This window comes from Melanostigma gelatinosum (genome assembly GCF_949748355.1).
Source record: "Melanostigma gelatinosum genome assembly, chromosome: 5".
Lineage (NCBI taxonomy): Eukaryota > Metazoa > Chordata > Actinopteri > Perciformes > Zoarcidae > Melanostigma > Melanostigma gelatinosum.
This window is the reverse complement of record NC_136638.1, coordinates 2,167,501-2,188,408: the sequence shown is the minus strand read 5'-3', so window position 1 is coordinate 2,188,408 and position 20,908 is coordinate 2,167,501. Positions and strand designations below refer to the sequence as shown.

The window sequence follows — 20,908 nt, the reverse complement described above, 5'->3', positions numbered from 1 at the left end:
TAGTGACGTTTCTTTAAAATGCATTCGAAGAACTACTGGTATGCTGTGCTATATGTTTTTTTCAGGAGTTGGTAAAAAGAACGCTTCACGTTCAAAAACCTAATAAGGTGATAAGTCAAGTTCCATTGACAGGTCCTTGTGCTGCTCCCACGAAAGAAATGAAGCCTGTCACACTGGTAGAGACACAGTAGAAATGTTGGGTACCAGTTAGCAGCAGCTGACCACTGAAGAGAGAACTGTGACCAGTGAGGCTGATATCTACCAGATCAAAGGACAATCTGCATTGTGCACATGTTGGTCATTCTAATACAATATTACAGGACGTGTCTGTGTGCTATCCACATTTATCCACGTAAAACATTGACAACACCGGAGAATGTGCACTGCCACAGGGTTACAGTCCACTTACTGAAGTCAAACTAAAGGCCTGAGTGTTAGTTTAACAAACACTCACTGCTGCAGATATTTTTGATATCTTTAGTTTTAGTCATTTTCTGTAATTATCTGATATAAAAGATGAGAAAGCAAAGCTTTTGGTTTGGGGACAGGAATACCCAGCCACTGATCCTGGTGCTTCAGCCGGCCATGGCTAGTGCAGGTCGGGATACTTCAGGCAGAATCTGTCGAATGCATCATAGATGGCCCGTCTGGAAGGAAACAGATCAATGATCAAGCAACGATACAGAAACATGTGTGACAAAGACACGGTCCTGGAAACATTAGTGCTGTGCAAGTTAACGCGTTAACTCATCAACGCCGACAATTATATTATCGCGCGTTAACGCAGTTTTTGAAATTTATTATGAAGCGACATTTTTCACACAAGAACCAGGCAGCGAGCAGTGACTACTGTTGGAGCTATTTATTTGATATTGTATTTTGTTGTTCCATTTATAAGTAGTTTTGTTTAATTATTGTAGATGTTTTATACATTAAGATAGTGTGAGCGTTGCTGGATTGTTTTGTCATGCTTTGTTGTGAATATGTGTGACGGTTCTTGTGAGTTCGCTCTTGTCATTGTGTTAATTACATCGATGTTGACCATATGCATTGTCCGTTAATGACGAAGCGTGGGGTTCGCGTCGCGTCCTGCGTGGGGTTCGCGTCGCGTCCTGCGAGGCGTTCGCGTCCTGCGTGGGGTTCGCGTCGCGTCCTGCGTGGGGTTCGCGTCGTGTCTTGCGAGGCGTTCACGTCCTGCGTGGGGGTTTGTGTCGCGTCCTGCGTGGGGTTCGCGTCCTGCGTGGGGTTCGCGTCGCGTCCTGCGAGGCGTTCGCGTCCTGCGTGGGGTTCGCGTCGCGTCCTGCGTGGGGTTCGCGTCGTGTCTTGCGAGGCGTTCGCGTCCTGCGTGGGGGTTTGCGTCGCGTCCTGCGTGGGGTTCGCGTCGCGTCCTGCGAGGCGTTCGCGTCCTGCGTGGGGTTCACGTCCTGTGAGGCGTTCGCGTCCTGCGTGGGGTTTGCGTCGCGTCCTGCGTGGGGTTCGCGTCGCGTCCTGCGAGGCGTTCGCGTCCTGCGTGGGGTTCGCGTCGTGTCCTGCGAGGCGTTCGCGTCGCGTCCTGCGAGGCGTTCGCGTCCTGCGAGGCGTTCGCGTCCTGCGTGGGGTTCGCGTCGTGTCCTGCGAGGCGTTCGCGTCCTGCGAGGCGTTCGCGTCCTGCGTGGGGTTCGCGTCGTGTCCTGCGAGGCGTTCGCGTCCTGCGTGGGGTTCGCGTCGTGTCCTGCGAGGCGTTCGCGTCCTGCGAGGCGTTCGCGTCCTGCGTGGGGTTCGCGTCGTGTCCTGCGTGGGGTTCGCGTCGTGTCTTGCGAGGCGTTCGCGTCCTGCGTGGGGTTCGCGTCGCGTCCTGCGAGGCGTTCGCGTCCTGCGTGGGGTTCGCGTCGCGTCCTGCGTGGGGTTCGCGTCGTGTCCTGCGAGGCGTTCGCGTCCTGCGTGGGGTTCGCGTCGTGTCCTGCGAGGCGTTCGCGTCCTGCGAGGCGTTCGCGTCCTGCGTGGGGTTCGCGTCGTGTCCTGCGAGGCGTTCGCGTCCTGCGAGGCGTTCACGTCCTGCGAGGCGTTCGCGTCCTGCGTGGGGTTCGCGTCGTGTCCTGCGAGGCGTTCGCGTCCTGCGTGGGGTTCGCGTCGCGTCCTGCGAGGCGTTCGCGTCCTGCGTGGGGTTCGCGTCGTGTCCTGCGAGGCGTTCGCGTCCTGCGTGGGGTTCGCGTCGTGTCCTGCGAGGCGTTCGCGTCCTGCGAGGCGTTCGCGTCCTGCGTGGGGTTCGCGTCGTGTCCTGCGAGGCGTTCGCGTCCTGCGAGGCGTTCGCGTCCTGCGTGGGGTTTGCGTCGTGTCCTGCGAGGCGTTCGCGTCCTGCGAGGCGTTCGCGTCCTGCGTGGGGTTCGCGTCGTGTCCTGCGAGGCGTTCGCGTCCTGCGTGGGGTTCGCGTCGCGTCCTGCGAGGCGTTCGCGTCCTGCGAGGCGTTCGCGTCCTGCGTGGGGTTCGCGTCGTGTCCTGCGAGGCGTTCGCGTCCTGCGTGGGGTTCGCGTCGTGTCCTGCGAGGCGTTCGCGTCCTGCGTGGGGTTCGCGTCGTGTCCTGCGAGGCGTTCGCGTCCTGCGTGGGGTTCGCGTCGTGTCCTGCGAGGCGTTCGCGTCGTGTCCTGCGAGGCGTTCGCGTCCTGCGTGGGGTTCGCGTCGCGTCCTGCGAGGCGTTCGCGTCCTGCGAGGCGTTCGCGTCCTGCGTGGGGTTCGCGTCGTGTCCTGCGAGGCGTTCGCGTCCTGCGTGGGGTTCGCGTCGTGTCCTGCGAGGCGTTCGCGTCCTGCGTTGGGTTCGCGTCGCGTCCTGCGAGGCGTTCGCGTCCTGCGAGGCGTTCGCGTCCTGCGTGGGGTTCACGTCCTGTGAGGCGTTCGCGTCCTGCGTGGGGTTTGCGTCGCGTCCTGCGTGGGGTTCGCGTCGCGTCCTGCGAGGCGTTCGCGTCCTGCGTGGGGTTCGCGTCGTGTCCTGCGAGGCGTTCGCGTCGCGTCCTGCGAGGCGTTCGCGTCCTGCGAGGCGTTCGCGTCCTGCGTGGGGTTCGCGTCGTGTCCTGCGAGGCGTTCGCGTCCTGCGAGGCGTTCGCGTCCTGCGTGGGGTTCGCGTCGTGTCCTGCGAGGCGTTCGCGTCCTGCGTGGGGTTCGCGTCGTGTCCTGCGAGGCGTTCGCGTCCTGCGAGGCGTTCGCGTCCTGCGTGGGGTTCGCGTCGTGTCCTGCGTGGGGTTCGCGTCGTGTCTTGCGAGGCGTTCGCGTCCTGCGTGGGGTTCGCGTCGCGTCCTGCGAGGCGTTCGCGTCCTGCGTGGGGTTCGCGTCGCGTCCTGCGAGGCGTTCGCGTCCTGCGAGGCGTTCGCGTCCTGCGTGGGGTTCGCGTCGTGTCCTGCGAGGCGTTCGCGTCCTGCGTGGGGTTCGCGTCGTGTCCTGCGAGGCGTTCGCGTCCTGCGTTGGGTTCGCGTCGCGTCCTGCGAGGCGTTCGCGTCCTGCGAGGCGTTCGCGTCCTGCGTGGGGTTCGCGTCGCGTCCTGCGAGGCGTTCGCGTCCTGCGTTGGGTTCGCGTCGTGTCCTGCGAGGCGTTCGCGTCCTGCGTGGGGTTCGCGTCGCGTCCTGCGAGGCGTTCGCGTCCTGCGTGGGGTTCGCGTCCTGCGTGGGGTTCGCGTCGCGTCCTGCGAGGCGTTCGCGTCCTGCGTGGGGTTCGCGTCGCGTCCTGCGAGGCGTTCGCGTCCTGCGAGGCGTTCGCGTCCTGCGTGGGGTTCGCGTCGTGTCCTGCGAGGCGTTCGCGTCCTGCGTGGGGTTCGCGTCGTGTCCTGCGAGGCGTTCGCGTCCTGCGTTGGGTTCGCGTCGCGTCCTGCGAGGCGTTCGCGTCGCGTCCTGCGAGGCGTTCGCGTCCTGCGAGGCGTTCGCGTCCTGCGTGGGGTTCGCGTCGTGTCCTGCGAGGCGTTCGCGTCCTGCGTGGGGTTCGCGTCGTGTCCTGCGAGGCGTTCGCGTCCTGCGTTGGGTTCGCGTCGCGTCCTGCGAGGCGTTCGCGTCGCGTCCTGCGAGGCGTTCGCGTCCTGCGAGGCGTTCGCGTCCTGCGTGGGGTTCGCGTCGTGTCCTGACTCTTTGGCCTGGACCACGACGATGAGACTGGTGTCTACAGGGACTAGGACGAAGGGAAGCACACATCTCATGTATCTCTGTACACACTTACGTATATTGCTCAGTTGCTGCTCTGCAGGCTGTTCTTTAGTGGATCTGAGGCTGGAGTCTATTGAATCACTGCTCAAAACCTCTCTTTTCAGAATAGCTATTCTAATTAATGTTAGCGCACATATTTCCAACATGTCTTATCATATGTAGAATCTCATGTGGGTGTTTATTTCCATTGGGTTTTTGTATTGTTTTGAATGCATTGTGATTGTATTTGACATGTCATGTCAAAACAGGTTGTGTCAAGAGCATCCATCAGGCTCTTCATGACAGGCCTGTCCACTCAGCTGGTCCTGGTCCTCTCCTATCTGCAGCAGACAGAAGAACTCTCTCCATGACCCAGAGGTACCGCGTGCTGACTGCTCCATGATGATTAGCATGTCTCCAGCAGCCAAATTGTGCTCGACTGGTTCACTTCTGACATTATTGTAGCTGAGGCAAGTGCTCCTTTGTCCATATTTCCAGAACATGCTGTCATTGCCTTACAATGACAGCAGAGCACACACATGTATACCTCACAGGTTAGTGCGTCACTTTGTACCCTTAGAGGTACAGTTGAAGTCCTCTCTAATGGATCAGTAGTCTCTTCCATGCTCCTCAGTGATGGCTTCTTGGAGGATTAAATGTTCACTGAATACTTCTCTGCAGGAGCTCCTTATGGATCGAAGGAGGATTCTGTTAGTCCATAGAGCTTCACTGCCAATGAAGTTGTTACCATCATCCGAGCAGAGTTCTTTGACTTGTTCTCGTCTTGTTATGAAGTAAGGCATTGATGAATGAATCAGTTGCTCTCATCGTGAATGCAACTCGATATCTTCAGCTTTCTACGGTCTACTCTCACGAGTAAATGGTGCTTTGTCTGTCTGCCTGGGGCTCCGTGTGTCAGTCAACATGACAAGATCTTTCTTCCAGCTACACTGGTGCCAGTAATCCTTGCTAACCTGTGGTTTCTACCACTGTGACCCACTTGTCTGAGGATAATGTCAGAGATAAATGGTACATGGACTGGACTTGTATTTCTCTTTTCTAGTCTTGCGACCACTCAAAGCTCTTTCACACTACATGTCGTCATTCATCCATCCACACACCACAGGACCAGCCTGCAGGAGCAAGGACACAGTGACATGGACGAGTGGAGCCGGGGATCGAACCAGCGATCCTCTGATTGAAGGACGACCTGCTCTACCACCGAGGATAAGGAGATCTTTGGTCCGTATGACTGGATGCTGAGACTCTTCAAGCATCATGTGACATCAGTTTGAATCCAGAATGCAGCTTGTCCTCCTCCGATTCTCTTCTCCCCGAGGAACCTCTCCTCCCCGTCGTGTGGAGTTACATCAATCTGATACCCGTGCATTGCTTTCTGCATTGGGTAGGTATCCATACTTCTGCCAGTATCATAGGACGTGTACTTGTTGCATCAGAGCCTTTGGGGACAGCAGCAGCGTGTAGGATACAGGCTGTTAGAGCTGATGTTGCTAGGCGACAGCCACGGGGATCGATACATTTCTTTGGTACCAATCTGAAACATTTCCATTTCGGTGTGTCTGCACTGGAACTCACCAGAGAAGTTGGCCATGTGTGTGCACTCATCCATCACTGCCTTCATGAAGCTGGTAGACTCTCGATGCAACGACGGCCGCCAGCACCTGGCTGAGTCCGTCCTCTTCCCCTGCAGTGTGCCGCTTCCATCAAGGCTTCTGAGAGATCGTTCAACAAACAGATATACAACTGAGCTCAACTAAACCACACAGCAGCTCTACTTCCAGCACAGCATGCTCATTACATTTGATTGTGACAGCACAATGATTTGTGAGTCAAGTATCAACACAATGTTATGTGAAACTGTAAGAAAGAACAGAGACATTTCTGGCTCAGTCCAGACACACCCTATTTACCAAGTAGGTTTCTTTAGAAGTAGTGTGTGATATTTGAAGCCTTGTCCGTAAAAAAACTGTAAAACGCACTTTCAGCAGCTTTTGTTGGAAATAACGTAATGATTGAGTACCTTGGTGGAGTGCCCAAGCTCATCCCAGTGCTGTTCCCTGATGAGAACGATTGGTCCGCTCTCGTCCCGCCCCCTTCAGGGCCTGCACCAATCAACAGGCCTTGTCCAGCCTCAGCGTCTCCTCCAGCTTTGGAGTTGTGACCCACTGACGCTCTGACATCTCCAGACAGGCCCAACAGATGCTCCAAAGAGTCCACATTCTGGGTGAAGTCTGGACCCATCCTAAAGGAATCAGCCTGATGAATGTGGACACATACAATGGACTTATTAATGCATGCGTTTGGTATGTTCAACAGAATCCTCATCACTGCTCTGCTTCTTGGAGAGCTTCCTCAAAGAGCCAATTCTAACTGGACCGTTTATTATGAATGAAAAATCTCATGGATCTGTTTGAAATGGTCCAATAGTTCAACAGAGCTGAACCATTTCGAATGTGGTCAGTGTCATCTCATGTTGACATGAAACAAAGCAACGCCAAGTGAGCAGCTGTGAAGCTACAACAAACCAATGATGACGTCACTTCTTTGGACGTGTTCTAGTCGTAGCTCATACATCTGCTAGGGACACATTAATACATCTTTCATATCCAAATCAAACTGTAACCTTCTCGCCAATTCCACCACCCTAGTTGTTATGAGAAATCCAAACACTCTACAAGTTCTAGACATTTTGAGTTGCTTTGTGAGAGTTTGAGTAAGTAACACAAAGTAGAAGGATAACACACCCCACAGTAGTCCAGCAGCTTGATGATCTCTTCCTCATACACAGAGTTAATGGTATACTGCTTCTCCAGCTCTGTCCAGTGCACTGCTGTGCTCAGCACTCCCTACACACACACACACGCACGCACACACGCACACACACAGGCTGGGTGCACATTGACCACGGATATGTTGGAGGTGTAGGCTGGGAGCATTTGGAGGCTGTCGGCATGGCGATGCCTGAGCTGAGGGCTCATAGCTAATGGTGCTAACAGCGCTAGCAGTACCAACCACTGCTAACGTGCTGACAGAGCTGACCTGAGGGAACCGGAGGTGGTGCGCCTCTGCACCGACGCTGCTGATGGGATGATATCAGCTCTAACCACCTTATATGAGCAGAGCAGTGGTGCACGCTCACGTGCACTAAAAGCAGGCCTGGCCGGTCCGCCTGTCACCACAGCACAGAGAAACATTACTCCTGTTATCTTTACATTGACAGCAGCTGTTTGCTGCTGTACTATTGTACTGTGACTGTTGTATATTGCTCATCCGTACAGTCAAGTATTCATTGGTCTCTGTAGTTGTCCATGAAGAGGTTCCTTCCTTACATGATTTCATGAAGTGTGCAGAAATGCCCATCTGTACGTGAGACAGACGCTGTATGAGCCGGTGAGGGCAGAGAGCCCGTCATGGCCCATGCATGATGACCCGCCTCCCTGAGCTATTTGGTTTATGCGTGTATGTGTTCATGGAGATGAACCGATGGCACGCTGACCTTCGTCAGCAGCTGCTGACAGGAGGTCAGGTCAGGCTGGAATTATTTTCTTGTTGAGTGAACTGAAGACGTTTCTGGTACAGTCACAAGGCTTTGTGCTGAGTAAATCCCCAAGACCTACGTTCTGTTTGCATGGATGAGTCAACCATTCTGCTCAGTTTTTAATGAAAGTAAATGTGATCCCAGAAACAACTCAATGAATCTATTAACAGCCCACACAACATATTATCATGTCTCTGCTGCCCTGAGAGCAGTGCTGCAGAGTTTATATTCATGGGAAGGCCGTTCAGTAAGACCGACACCACGCCACAGTGACGGTAGCCGACTATCATTGCCAGTCTGGAGTGTAACATGGATATCATTAGAGCTGATAGTATCAGGCTCATTACCATTGATTGCACACTGTCACAGCCATCAACCAGTGAGGTTAAAGACACTGGTGTTTGGTGATGATGTCATCTGTAGTCTGCTGTAAAGAGGTGGTGTGTGTCAGGGGGACAGAGCGTTACCGTGGTGAACACACTGGAGGCAGTGGACCAGGACAAGCAGGGAATCAGAGGGATGGGCTTCGGCCAGTTGGTCACTGCCAGGGACGCCATCTGGACACAAAGACATACAGGACAAATACTGGGTATTATACTGTATACACGTGGATTTGTATGCAGGCTTGATGTGAAGTATTTACTTTAACAGAGAGAATGACTCACAAAGCCTCCCATGGAGATGCCAGTCATTCCTAGTGGCCAGTAACCTTCTCTCTCCAGCCACCGGAGGAGCACCGTCGACTCCAGGATCAGAGCCCCTCCCATCACAAACAGGTCGGACACGTTCTTTAGACTGGAGCGCCTGCAATACTCACAAATAATGTCCCTGCTTACTGACACTGAATTCATCCCAGCTGTAAAGGACAAGTCCAATGACAATCCCCCTGAGTGTCCTTCCTGCTTCCCTTACAGCAGCTGTCATCAGCCTGGATTCACAGCAGTTAGAAGGGATTCCAACAGTCATGAGACTAAGAAGTCTCAAATCATTCCTGTAGCGCACTTCACTGAGACACTGAGGCATGTTTCAGCATGGGGACTTCCTCCTCATGCAACCCCAGGCTCTGAGGACACCAGCTGTCCTGTCATGTACAGATCAAGCCCATTGAGGCACATCTGTCAGTTGTGATTCTACTCTATAGATCACACTGACTTGCCTGAATCAACTGCTTCCATTAGAGCTCTGGAGCCATGAGACTCATAGCAAAGCACAGAAGTAGTGTATTGAGCTTAGTGGTGGAGGAACAGACTGAGCACAGAGCAACAGTGGAGAGGTCAGTCATGCGTCACGTTTTCATACTTGTTGTTGTTGGACCTCTGGGATGCATTGGAACTGCTGTCAATCCAAGCAGACAACAGCTGCTGTCCTCTGAAGGAACGAACTACGACCTCTGTAAAGCCTTCACTTTCTACGACCTTGATGAGAGAGTGCAGTCGCTTTGCTGCTTGCTCTTGCCTCTGTACCTCTGCTTGCATTTTCTTGCTTCAATTTGCCAGATATATCACATCTATCACTCTTCAACGTTTGAGTGAAGACAAATCCAGAAAGTCGTCGAGCTATTTAGATTGTTGGCTACTGCTAACTAGCAGCTAAGCTAAAGCTAAGTAGCAGCAAGATGCCTCCCTTCTCCACGGATGACTACTACAAAATCCTACAGAAGATTGCAGTCTTGGAAACAAAAATCTACCGACTAGAAGTAAACGCGGAAGTAAATGGACTGTATGGGAATGATACCACTCTACCATGGACTCAAAGCACTGGACAAATGCAAGCTAAGACACAGCTAACTAGCATAACCAGGCCTACCAAGAAACGGAGGACAGAGCAGATAATGAATCTTATGCGACTGACTGGCCTGCACTAGCACACGGGCAGAACTCCTCCTCAACCCCTGCACCCAGACGGACAAAGCCAAGGACAGCTAAGGAAAGTAAAACCTGCAAAATACCTCCACAACAACCAAGCCTACAACTTCAAAACAGATTTGCTCCATTGTCGCAGGATCCGAAATCTCCAGCTGATGACCTGGATAAGCAGCTATCTCCTCTACTCAAGACAATTACAAAATCAGCCTACTATCACCTGAAGAATATATCAAGGATTAGAGGACTTATGTCTCAACAGGATTTGGAAAAACTTGTCCACGCATTTATCTTCAGCAGACTGGACTACTGTAACGGTGTGTTTACAGGTCTCTGTAAAAAGTCCGTCAGAAAGCTGCAGCTGATTCAGAACGCTGCAGCTCGAGTCCTCACTAAGACCAGGAGGGTGGACCACATCACTCCAGTTCTGAGGTCTTTGCACTGGCTTCCTGTCCAACAAAGAATTGACTTTAAAATCCTACTGTTGGTTTACAAAGCACTGAATGGTTTAGGGCCAAAATACATCTCTGATCTGCTGCTACCTTATGAACCATCCCGACCCCTCAGGTCGTCTGGGACCGGTCTACTTTCTGTTCCCAGAGTCAGAACTAAACATGGAGAAGCAGCGTTCAGTTTTTCTGCTCCAAATATCTGGAACAAAGTCCCAGAAAGCTGCAGGTCTGCTGAGACCCTCAGCTCATTTAAATCAAGATTGAAGACTTTTCTGTTTGCTGCTCCCTTTAATTTAACCACATTCAATGAATATATTAATCAATTTCCTGCATTACTGCATTTACGACTGAATTTTATTTCTTTAATTGTTTTTAAATCTCCTTTTCTTTTGCCTTATGTTTTGATGATTTTAATGGTTTTATGTGAAGCACTTTGAATTACCTTGTTGTTGAAATGTGCTATACAAATAAACTTGCCTTGCCTTCAGGGGTCAAGCTGAAGTACTGAACGCTGGATCAAATATACATTCACGTTCTCATGTATCCTCTGCATCTTGAAGCACCACCAACATAGATCCATGTAGATACAACTTTCACAGATTGAGATGAATGTGTGCTCCTACATCCTGAGGCTGTACTGCATTAGTTCAACCACACTGCTGCTGCTGTCTGTACTGCATGAGTTCAACCACACTGCTGCTGCTGTCTGTACTGCATGAGTTCAACCACACTGCTGCTGCTGTCTGTACTGCATGAGTTCAAACACACTGCTGCTGCTGTCTGTACTGCATTAGTTCAAACACTGCTGCTGCTGTCTGTACTGCATTAGTTCAACCACACTACTGCTGCTGTCTGTACTGCATTAGTTCAACCACACTGCTGCTGCTGTCTGTACTGCATTAGTTCAACCACACTGCTGCTGCTGTCTGTACTGCATTAGTTCAACCACACTGCTGCTGCTGTCTGTACTGCATTAGTTCAACCACACTGCTGCTGCTGTCTGTACTGCATGAGTTCAAACACACTGCTGCTGCTGTCTGTACTGCATTTGTTCAAACACACTGCTGCTGCTGTCTGTACTGCATGAGTTCAACCACACTGCTGCTGCTGTCTGTACTGCATGAGTTCAACCACACTGCTGCTGTCTGTACTGCATTAGTTCAAACACACTGCTGCTGCTGTCTGTACTGCATGACTTCAAACACACTGCTGCTGCTGTTTGTACTGCATGAGTTCAAACACACTGCTGCTGTCTGTACTGCATGAGTTCAAACACACTGCTGCTGCTGTCTGTACTGCATTAGTTCAAACACACTGCTGCTGCTGTCTGTACTGCATTAGTTCAAACACACTGCTGCTGCTGTCTGTACTGCATTAGTTCAAACACACTGCTGCTGCTGTCTGTACTGCATTAGTTCAACCACACTGCTGCTGCTGTCTGTACTGCATTCGTTCAACCACACTGCTGCTGCTGTCTGTACTGCATTTGTTCAAACACACTGCTGCTCATGTCTGTACTGCATGAGTTCAACCACACTGCTGCTGCTGTCTGTACTGCATGAGTTCAAACACACTGCTGCTGCTGCTGTCTGTACTGCATGAGTTCAAACACACTGCTGCTGCTGCTGTCTGTACTGCATGAGTTCAAACACACTGCTGCTGCTGTCTGTACTGCATTAGTTCAACCACACTGCTGCTGCTGTCTGTACTGCATTGGTTCAAACACACTGCTGCTGTCTGTACTGCATTGGTTCAAACACACTGCTGCTGTCTGTACTGCATTAGTTCAAACACACTGCTGCTGTCTGTACTGCATTAGTTCAAACACACTGCTGCTGTCTGCACTGCATTAGTTCAAACACACTGCTGCTATCTGTACTGCATGAGTTCAAACACACTGCTGCTGCTGTCTGTACTGCATGAGTTCAAACACACTGCTGCTGCAGTCTGTACTGCATTAGTTCAAACACACTGCTGCTGCTGTCTGTACTGCATTAGTTCAAACACACTGCTGCTGTCTGTACTGCATTAGTTCAAACACACTGCTGCTATCTGTACTGCATGAGTTCAAACACACTGCTGCTGCTGTCTGTACTGCATGAGTTCAAACACACTGCTGCTGCAGTCTGTACTGCATTAGTTCAAACACACTGCTGCTGCTGTCTGTACTGCATTAGTTCAAACACACTGCTGCTGCTGTCTGTGCTGCAGTCGTTCAACCACACTGCTGCTGTCTGTACTGCATTTGTTCAACCACACTGCTGCTGCTGTCTGTACTGCATGAGTTCAAACACACTACTGCTGCTGTCTGTACTGCATGAGTTCAAACACACTGCTGCTGCTGTCTGTACTGCATTCGTTCAAACACCCTGCTGCTGCTGTCTGTACTGCATTAGTTCAAACACACTGCTGCTGCTGTCTGTACTGCATTAGTTCAAACACACTGCTGCTGCTGTCTGTACAGCATTAGTTCAACCACACTGCTGCTGCTGTCTGTACTGCATTAGTTCAACCACACTGCTGCTGCTGTCTGTACTGCATTAGTTCAACCACACTGCTGCTGCTGTCTGTACTGCATGACTTCAACCACACTGCTGCTGCTGTCTGTACTGCATGAGTTCAAACACACTACTGCTGTCTGTACTGCACTAGTTCAAACACACTGCTGCTGCTGTCTGTACTGCATTAGTTCAACCACACTGCTGCTGCTGTCTGTACTGCATTAGTTCAACCACACTGCTGCTGCTGTCTGTACTGCATTAGTTCAACCACACTGCTGCTGCTGTCTGTACTGCATTAGTTCAACCACACTGCTACTGCTGTCTGTACTGCATTAGTTCAACCACACTGCTGCTGCTGCCTGTACTGCATTAGTTCAACCACACTGCTGCTGCTGTCTGTACTGCATTAGTTCAACCACACTGCTGCTGCTGTCTGTACTGCATTAGTTCAACCACACTGCTGCTGCTGTCTGTACTGCATTAGTTCAAACACACTGCTGCTGCTGTCTGTACTGCATTAGTTCAAACACACTGCTGCTGCTGTACGTACTGCATTAGTTCAAACACACTGCTGCTGCTGTCTGTACTGCATTAGTTCAACCACACTGCTGCTGCTGTCTGTACTGCATGAGTTCAAACACACTGCTGCTGCTGTCTGTACTGCATGTGTTCAAACACACTGCTGCTGCTGTCTGTACTGCATGAGTTCAACCACACTGCTGCTGTCTGTACTGCATGAGTTCAACCACACTGCTGCTGTCTGTACTGCATTAGTTCAAACACACTGCTGATGCTGTCTGTACTGCATTAGTTCAACCACACTGCTGCTGCCGTCTGTACTGCATTAGTTCAACCACACTGCTGCTGCCGTCTGTACTGCATTAGTTCAACCACACTGCTGCCGCTGTCTGTACTGCATTAGTTCAACCACACTGCTGCTGCTGTCTGTACTGCATTAGTTCAACGACACTGCTGCTGCTGTCTGTACTGCATTAGTTCAAACACACTGCTGCTGCTGTCTGTACTGCATTAGTCCAAACACACTGCTGCTGCTGTCTGTACTGCTGCTGCTGTCTGTACTGCATGAGTTCAAACACACTGCTGCTGCTGTCTGTACTGCATGAGTTCAACCACACTGCTGCTGCTGTCTGTACTGCATGAGTTCAAACACACTGCTGCTGCTGTCTGTACTGCATTAGTTCAAACACTGCTGCTGCTGTCTGTACTGCATTAGTTCAACCACACTACTGCTGCGGTCTGTACTGCATTAGCTCAACCACACTGCTGCTGCTGTCTGTACTGCATTAGTTCAACCACACTGCTGCTGCTGTCTGTACTGCATTAGTTCAACCACACTGCTGCTGCTGTCTGTACTGCATTAGTTCAACCACACTGCTGCTGCTGTCTGTACTGCATGAGTTCAAACACACTGCTGCTGCTGTCTGTACTGCATTTGTTCAAACACACTGCTGCTGCTGTCTGTACTGCATGAGTTCAACCACACTGCTGCTGCTGTCTGTACTGCATGAGTTCAACCACACTGCTGCTGTCTGTACTGCATTAGTTCAAACACACTGCTGCTGCTGTCTGTACTGCATGACTTCAAACACACTGCTGCTGCTGTTTGTACTGCATGAGTTCAAACACACTGCTGCTGTCTGTACTGCATGAGTTCAAACACACTGCTGCTGCTGTCTGTACTGCATTAGTTCAAACACACTGCTGCTGCTGTCTGTACTGCATTAGTTCAAACACACTGCTGCTGCTGTCTGTACTGCATTAGTTCAAACACACTGCTGCTGCTGTCTGTACTGCATTAGTTCAAACACACTGCTGCTGCTGTCTGTACTGCATTAGTTCAACCACACTGCTGCTGCTGTCTGTACTGCATTAGTTCAACCACACTGCTGCTGCTGTCTGTACTGCATGACTTCAACCACACTGCTGCTGCTGTCTGTACTGCATGAGTTCAAACACACTACTGCTGTCTGTACTGCACTAGTTCAAACACACTGCTGCTGCTGTCTGTACTGCATTAGTTCAACCACACTGCTGCTGCTGTCTGTACTGCATTAGTTCAAACACACTGCTGCTGCTGTCTGTACTGCATTAGTTCAACCACACTGCTGCTGCTGTCTGTACTGCATTCGTTCAACCACACTGCTGCTGCTGTCTGTACTGCATTTGTTCAAACACACTGCTGCTCATGTCTGTACTGCATGAGTTCAACCACACTGCTGCTGCTGTCTGTACTGCATGAGTTCAAACACACTGCTGCTGCTGCTGTCTGTACTGCATGAGTTCAAACACACTGCTGCTGCTGCTGTCTGTACTGCATGAGTTCAAACACACTGCTGCTGCTGTCTGTACTGCATTAGTTCAAACACACTGCTGCTGCTGTCTGTACTGCATTAGTTCAAACACACTGCTGCTGCTGTACGTACTGCATTAGTTCAAACACACTGCTGCTGCTGTCTGTACTGCATTAGTTCAACCACACTGCTGCTGCTGTCTGTACTGCATGAGTTCAAACACACTGCTGCTGCTGTCTGTACTGCATGAGTTCAAACACACTGCTGCTGCTGTCTGTACTGCATGAGTTCAACCACACTGCTGCTGTCTGTACTGCATGAGTTCAACCACACTGCTGCTGTCTGTACTGCATTAGTTCAAACACACTGCTGATGCTGTCTGTACTGCATTAGTTCAACCACACTGCTGCTGCCGTCTGTACTGCATTAGTTCAACCACACTGCTGCTGCCGTCTGTACTGCATTAGTTCAACCACACTGCTGCCGCTGTCTGTACTGCATTAGTTCAACCACACTGCTGCTGCTGTCTGTACTGCATTAGTTCAACCACACTGCTGCTGCTGTCTGTACTGCATTAGTTCAAACACACTGCTGCTGTCTGTACTGCATTAGTTCAACCACACTGCTGCTGCTGTCTGTACTGCATTAGTTCAAACACACTGCTGCTGCTGTCTGTACTGCTGCTGCTGTCTGTACTGCATGAGTTCAAACACACTGCTGCTGCTGTCTGTACTGCATGAGTTCAACCACACTGCTGCTGCTGTCTGTACTGCATGAGTTCAACCACACTGCTGCTGCTGTCTGTACTGCATGAGTTCAAACACACTGCTGCTGCTGTCTGTACTGCATTAGTTCAAACACTGCTGCTGCTGTCTGTACTGCATTAGTTCAACCACACTACTGCTGCTGTCTGTACTGCATTAGTTCAACCACACTGCTGCTGCTGTCTGTACTGCATTAGTTCAACCACACTGCTGCTGCTGTCTGTACTGCATTAGTTCAACCACACTGCTGCTGCTGTATGTACTGCATTAGTTCAACCACACTGCTGCTGCTGTCTGTACTGCATGAGTTCAAACACACTGCTGCTGCTGTCTGTACTGCATTTGTTCAAACACACTGCTGCTGCTGTCTGTACTGCATGAGTTCAACCACACTGCTGCTGCTGTCTGTACTGCATGAGTTCAACCACACTGCTGCTGTCTGTACTGCATTAGTTCAAACACACTGCTGCTGCTGTCTGTACTGCATGACTTCAAACACACTGCTGCTGCTGTTTGTACTGCATGAGTTCAAACACACTGCTGCTGTCTGTACTGCATGAGTTCAAACACACTGCTGCTGCTGTCTGTACTGCATGACTTCAAACACACTGCTGCTGCTGTTTGTACTGCATGAGTTCAAACACACTGCTGCTGTCTGTACTGCATGAGTTCAACCACACTGCTGCTGCTGTCTGTACTGCATTAGTTCAACCACACTGCTGCTGCTGTCTGTACTGCATTAGTTCAACCACACTGCTGCTGCTGTCTGTACTGCATGACTTCAACCACACTGCTGCTGCTGTCTGTACTGCATGACTTCAACCACACTGCTGCTGCTGTCTGTACTGCATGAGTTCAAACACACTACTGCTGTCTGTACTGCACTAGTTCAAACACACTGCTGCTGCTGTCTGTACTGCATTAGTTCAACCACACTGCTGCTGCTGTCTGTACTGCATTAGTTCAACCACACTGCTGCTGCTGTCTGTACTGCATTAGTTCAACCACACTGCTGCTGCTGTCTGTACTGCATTAGTTCAACCACACTGCTACTGCTGTCTGTACTGCATTAGTTCAACCACACTGCTGCTGCTGCCTGTACTGCATTAGTTCAACCACACTGCTGCTGCTGTCTGTACTGCATTAGTTCAACCACACTGCTGCTGCTGTCTGTACTGCATTAGTTCAACCACACTGCTGCTGCTGTCTGTACTGCATTAGTTCAAACACACTGCTGCTGCTGTCTGTACTGCATTAGTTCAAACACACTGCTGCTGCTGTACGTACTGCATTAGTTCAAACACACTGCTGCTGCTGTCTGTACTGCATTAGTTCAACCACACTGCTGCTGCTGTCTGTACTGCATTAGTTCAAACACACTGCTGCTGCTGTCTGTACTGCATTAGTTCAACCACACTGCTGCTGCTGTCTGTACTGCATTAGTTCAAACACACTGCTGCTGCTGTCTGTACTGCATTAGTTCAACCACACTGCTGCTGCTGTCTGTACTGCATTAGTTCAAACACACTGCTGCTGCTGTCTGTACTGCATTAGTTCAACCACACTGCTGCTGCTGTCTGTACTGCATTAGTTCAAACACACTGCTGCTGCTGTCTGTACTGCTGCTGCTGTCTGTACTGCATGAGTTCAAACACACTGCTGCTGCTGTCTGTACTGCATGAGTTCAACCACACTGCTGCTGCTGTCTGTACTGCATGAGTTCAACCACACTGCTGCTGCTGTCTGTACTGCATGAGTTCAAACACACTGCTGCTGCTGTCTGTACTGCATTAGTTCAAACACTGCTGCTGCTGTCTGTACTGCATTAGTTCAACCACACTACTGCTGCTGTCTGTACTGCATTAGTTCAACCACACTGCTGCTGCTGTCTGTACTGCATTAGTTCAACCACACTGCTGCTGCTGTCTGTACTGCATTGGTTCAACCACACTGCTGCTGCTGTCTGTACTGCATTGGTTCAAACACACTGCTGCTGTCTGTACTGCATTAGTTCAAACACACTGCTGCTGTCTGTACTGCATTAGTTCAAACACACTGCTGCTGTCTGTACTGCATTAGTTCAAACACACTGCTGCTGTCTGTACTGCATGAGTTCAAACACACTGCTGCTGCTGTCTGTACTGCATGAGTTCAAACACACTGCTGCTGCTGTCTGTACTGTATTAGTTCAAACACACTGCTGCTGTTCAAATCAACTCAAGACCACCTTCACAGAGCTGCTTCAATGTGTGACCAATCGTGTGTTTTATGTAGTTAGTGTGTAGCTTTTATATTTGATGATTTTAATGTAAAGTGTCTTTGAGTGCTCTATGAATAAAATGTATTATTATTATTATTTTGCAGCTCTAGCTGTGAAATGCAAACTGAAGATCCTTTGTCTCCTTCTGCTCCCTTTTATCTAATCATGAAGTTAAAACCAGCCAATTGGCAAAACGCTTATCAATCAACCAAGAGACTCCTGAGTGAGTGGAAGGACACTCACAGCTGGTCTTTGGGTTTACGGTAGCCATGTAAGAGGTCAGTCAAGGAATAAAACCATGTTCACAGACAGCGTACAGCAGATGAATGTAGAAGATGTGAACATATGAGCTGAGGATGGGCTGAGTTCTCTCCTGTAGCTGTCCCATGTGTGTGATCTCTTCTATGGGTGTCTCATCATTCCACACCGTATTCTCTCCATCATGAGCCTACTAAGTAGTCACGTTATTGGGTAAACACTGAACACACCCTACTGTAGGAGCTCTGTCAGGTCTGATGATGTCATGGTGATCAGATCAAACGGGAGGGAGCTTCATCAAAGTGAGGCTGTGCAGAGACAGCTGTTGGGTTTAAAGAGACAACAGAAGGATATAATAAGGGTTCTCCAGAAGCAGTGAGGCCATTCCTGCCTCTTTGACCATGGGCCTGGCCATCAGGGTCCGCCGCCGCCAGAAGAACTGCACACGCAACCACACACACACACACGCGTGTCATTAATGCTTACGGTCAGACGGTACAGAGAACACAAACATCTCTCCAGTGTTCTACTCGTGCAGCTCTGAACTGTTTCCCGTTGCAAACAGACGATGGTCACTGAGCAAACATGCACCTACACACAGCTTGTTGTGAAACACTTTCTAGTTCCTCAGTGCTGCTGTGAAAGAGCGTGACTTGTATCTTACAGTGAGTATTACATGTTCATATCAAAGTCACTATTCATAGAAGAACAGGTGAGTAGAGAACAAGGCAGGTGTTGGTGGTGTGGCGTCCTCCTCCTCGAGGTGGACTCTACACGGCGAGGTTTAGAGCTTCAGAGTCTTACGTGGTCTCCGGTCCCTGCCAACTGGATGCATACTGGTCTGTTCTTCTGCCACCTCTTGGGAACTATGAACTGGAACCTGAAACAACAGCCACACACAGCTTCAGCATGTGTTATAAGCTGCTTAAAGGCAGTGTTGGGAGGTGAAACCTTCCCCTCTTCTACCTTATATTGCTGTGAAAACATCTCCTCCAAACAACCGGAGTAATTCTAATTCCTCGCCTAAAACTACATTTTACAAGATTGCTTTTGAACACATCACGATGGCGTTAACGTTAGCCGTTAGCTCAGGACTGTGCTAGAGAGACTCGGTGCTGGCTGAGCAGCATGATGGGAATCAATTCACAGATAACAAGTGTCCCATGACTCGCACTTCAGATCTTCCACACCGTCAACATGCTGTGTGTGTGTGCGGCCGCTGTGTGCCGGCGTAAAACTCAGAAAGATGCGACTGATCGGCAGAAAACCATCTGGTTTGGCTGACAGGCCGATGGACCGATGTATCTCTGATAGAGGCGCTTTAGAACATGTGGCTATTGTGACCGGTGAGAAGGTAAAGTGTGTCTTCAGATGTAACACTGCGTTGGCCTCAGCAGCAGAGGACCACATGGTGCTCTGTACCTGGCTTTGACTGCCTCTGCTGGAAGGATCCCAGGAACAAAGTGCTCCAGAGGAGAGATGAAGAAGCCATCATGGATGTGACAGTCAATGTGCTCCTCTGTCTGCACACACACACACACACACACACACACACACACACACACACGTGAGAATACAGTACGAGTTATACGAGTGAGCAATGAAGAGAGAACACATGGAGTTAGTACCTTGTTTATATGGACTGGATAGTCTTCAGGCACCAGAGACCGGCACCTCTCTCTGTCTCCAATGATCTTACGGAACTCAAAGATTCTGTAGAACACCAAGAGAACAGATCAGCTCTACACCAGCACAGTCTGCTCCATCACTGGTTCCACATCTACACCAGCACAGTCTGCTCCATTACTGGTTCCACATCTACAGCAGCACAGTCTGCTCCATCACTGGTTCCACATCTACACCAGCACAGTCTGCTCCATCACTGGTTCCACATCTACACCAGCACAGTCTGCTCCATCACTGGTTCCACATCTACACCAGCACAGTCTGCTCCATCACTGGTTCCACATCTACACCAGCACAGTCTGCTCCATCACTGGTTCCACATCTACACCAGCACAGTCTGCTCCATCACTGGTTCCACATCTACACCAGCACAGTCTGCTCCATCACTGGTTCCACATCTACACCAGCACAGTCTGCTCCATCACTGGTTCCACATCTACACCAGCACAGTCTGCTCCATCACTGGTTCCACATCAGCACCGGCACAGTCTGCTCCATCACTGGTTCCACATCTACACCGGCACAGTCTGCTCCATCACTGGTTCCACATCTACACCAGCACAGTCTGCTCCATCACTGGTTCCACATCTACACCGGCACAGTCTGCTCCATCACTGATTCCACATCTACACCAGCACAGTCTGCTCCATCACTGGTTCCACATCTACACCGGCACAGTCTGCTCCATTACTGGTTCCACATCTACACCGGCACAGTCTGCTCCATCACTGGTTCCACATCTACACCGGCACAGTCTGCTCCATCACTGGTTCCACATCTACACCAGCACAGTCTGCTCCATCACTGGTTCCACATCTACACCAGCACAGTCTGCTCCATCACTGGTTCCACATCAGCACCAGCACAGTCTGCTCCATCACTGGTTCCACATCTACACCAGCACAGTCTGCTCCATCACTGGTTCCACATCTACACCAGCACAGTCTGCTCCATCACTGGTTCTACATCTACACCAGCACAGTCTGCTCCATCACTGGTTCCACATCTACACCAGCACAGTCTGCTCCATCACTGGTTCCACATCTACACCAGCACAGTCTGCTCCATCACTGGTTCCACATCTACACCAGCACAATCTGCTCCATCACTGGTTC

The 20,908-nt window shown here is 50.6% G+C and overlaps 1 protein-coding gene across 1 annotated transcript in view; it reads right to left on the bottom strand.

Moving 5' to 3' along the window:
- Nucleotides 1–589: 589 nt before the first annotated feature.
- Nucleotides 590–20,908, bottom strand: part of abhd18 (abhydrolase domain containing 18) — a gene marked incomplete at its 3' end in the record, with an annotated part of 25,820 nt that continues 5,501 nt past the window's right edge. Inside the window, exons 3-14 of the mRNA XM_079268739.1 lie at nt 19,736–19,820; nt 19,530–19,630; nt 18,912–18,987; nt 18,452–18,546; nt 18,093–18,131; nt 8,364–8,502; nt 8,166–8,255; nt 6,905–7,006; nt 6,181–6,416; nt 5,736–5,872; nt 4,011–4,125; nt 590–647 (exon numbers count right to left, since the gene is read on the bottom strand). Of these exons, the coding sequence (XP_079124865.1) occupies nt 590–647; nt 4,011–4,125; nt 5,736–5,872; nt 6,181–6,416; nt 6,905–7,006; nt 8,166–8,255; nt 8,364–8,502; nt 18,093–18,131; nt 18,452–18,546; nt 18,912–18,987; nt 19,530–19,630; nt 19,736–19,820 (1,273 nt within the window). The remainder of the gene's footprint in view (nt 648–4,010; nt 4,126–5,735; nt 5,873–6,180; nt 6,417–6,904; nt 7,007–8,165; nt 8,256–8,363; nt 8,503–18,092; nt 18,132–18,451; nt 18,547–18,911; nt 18,988–19,529; nt 19,631–19,735; nt 19,821–20,908) is intronic.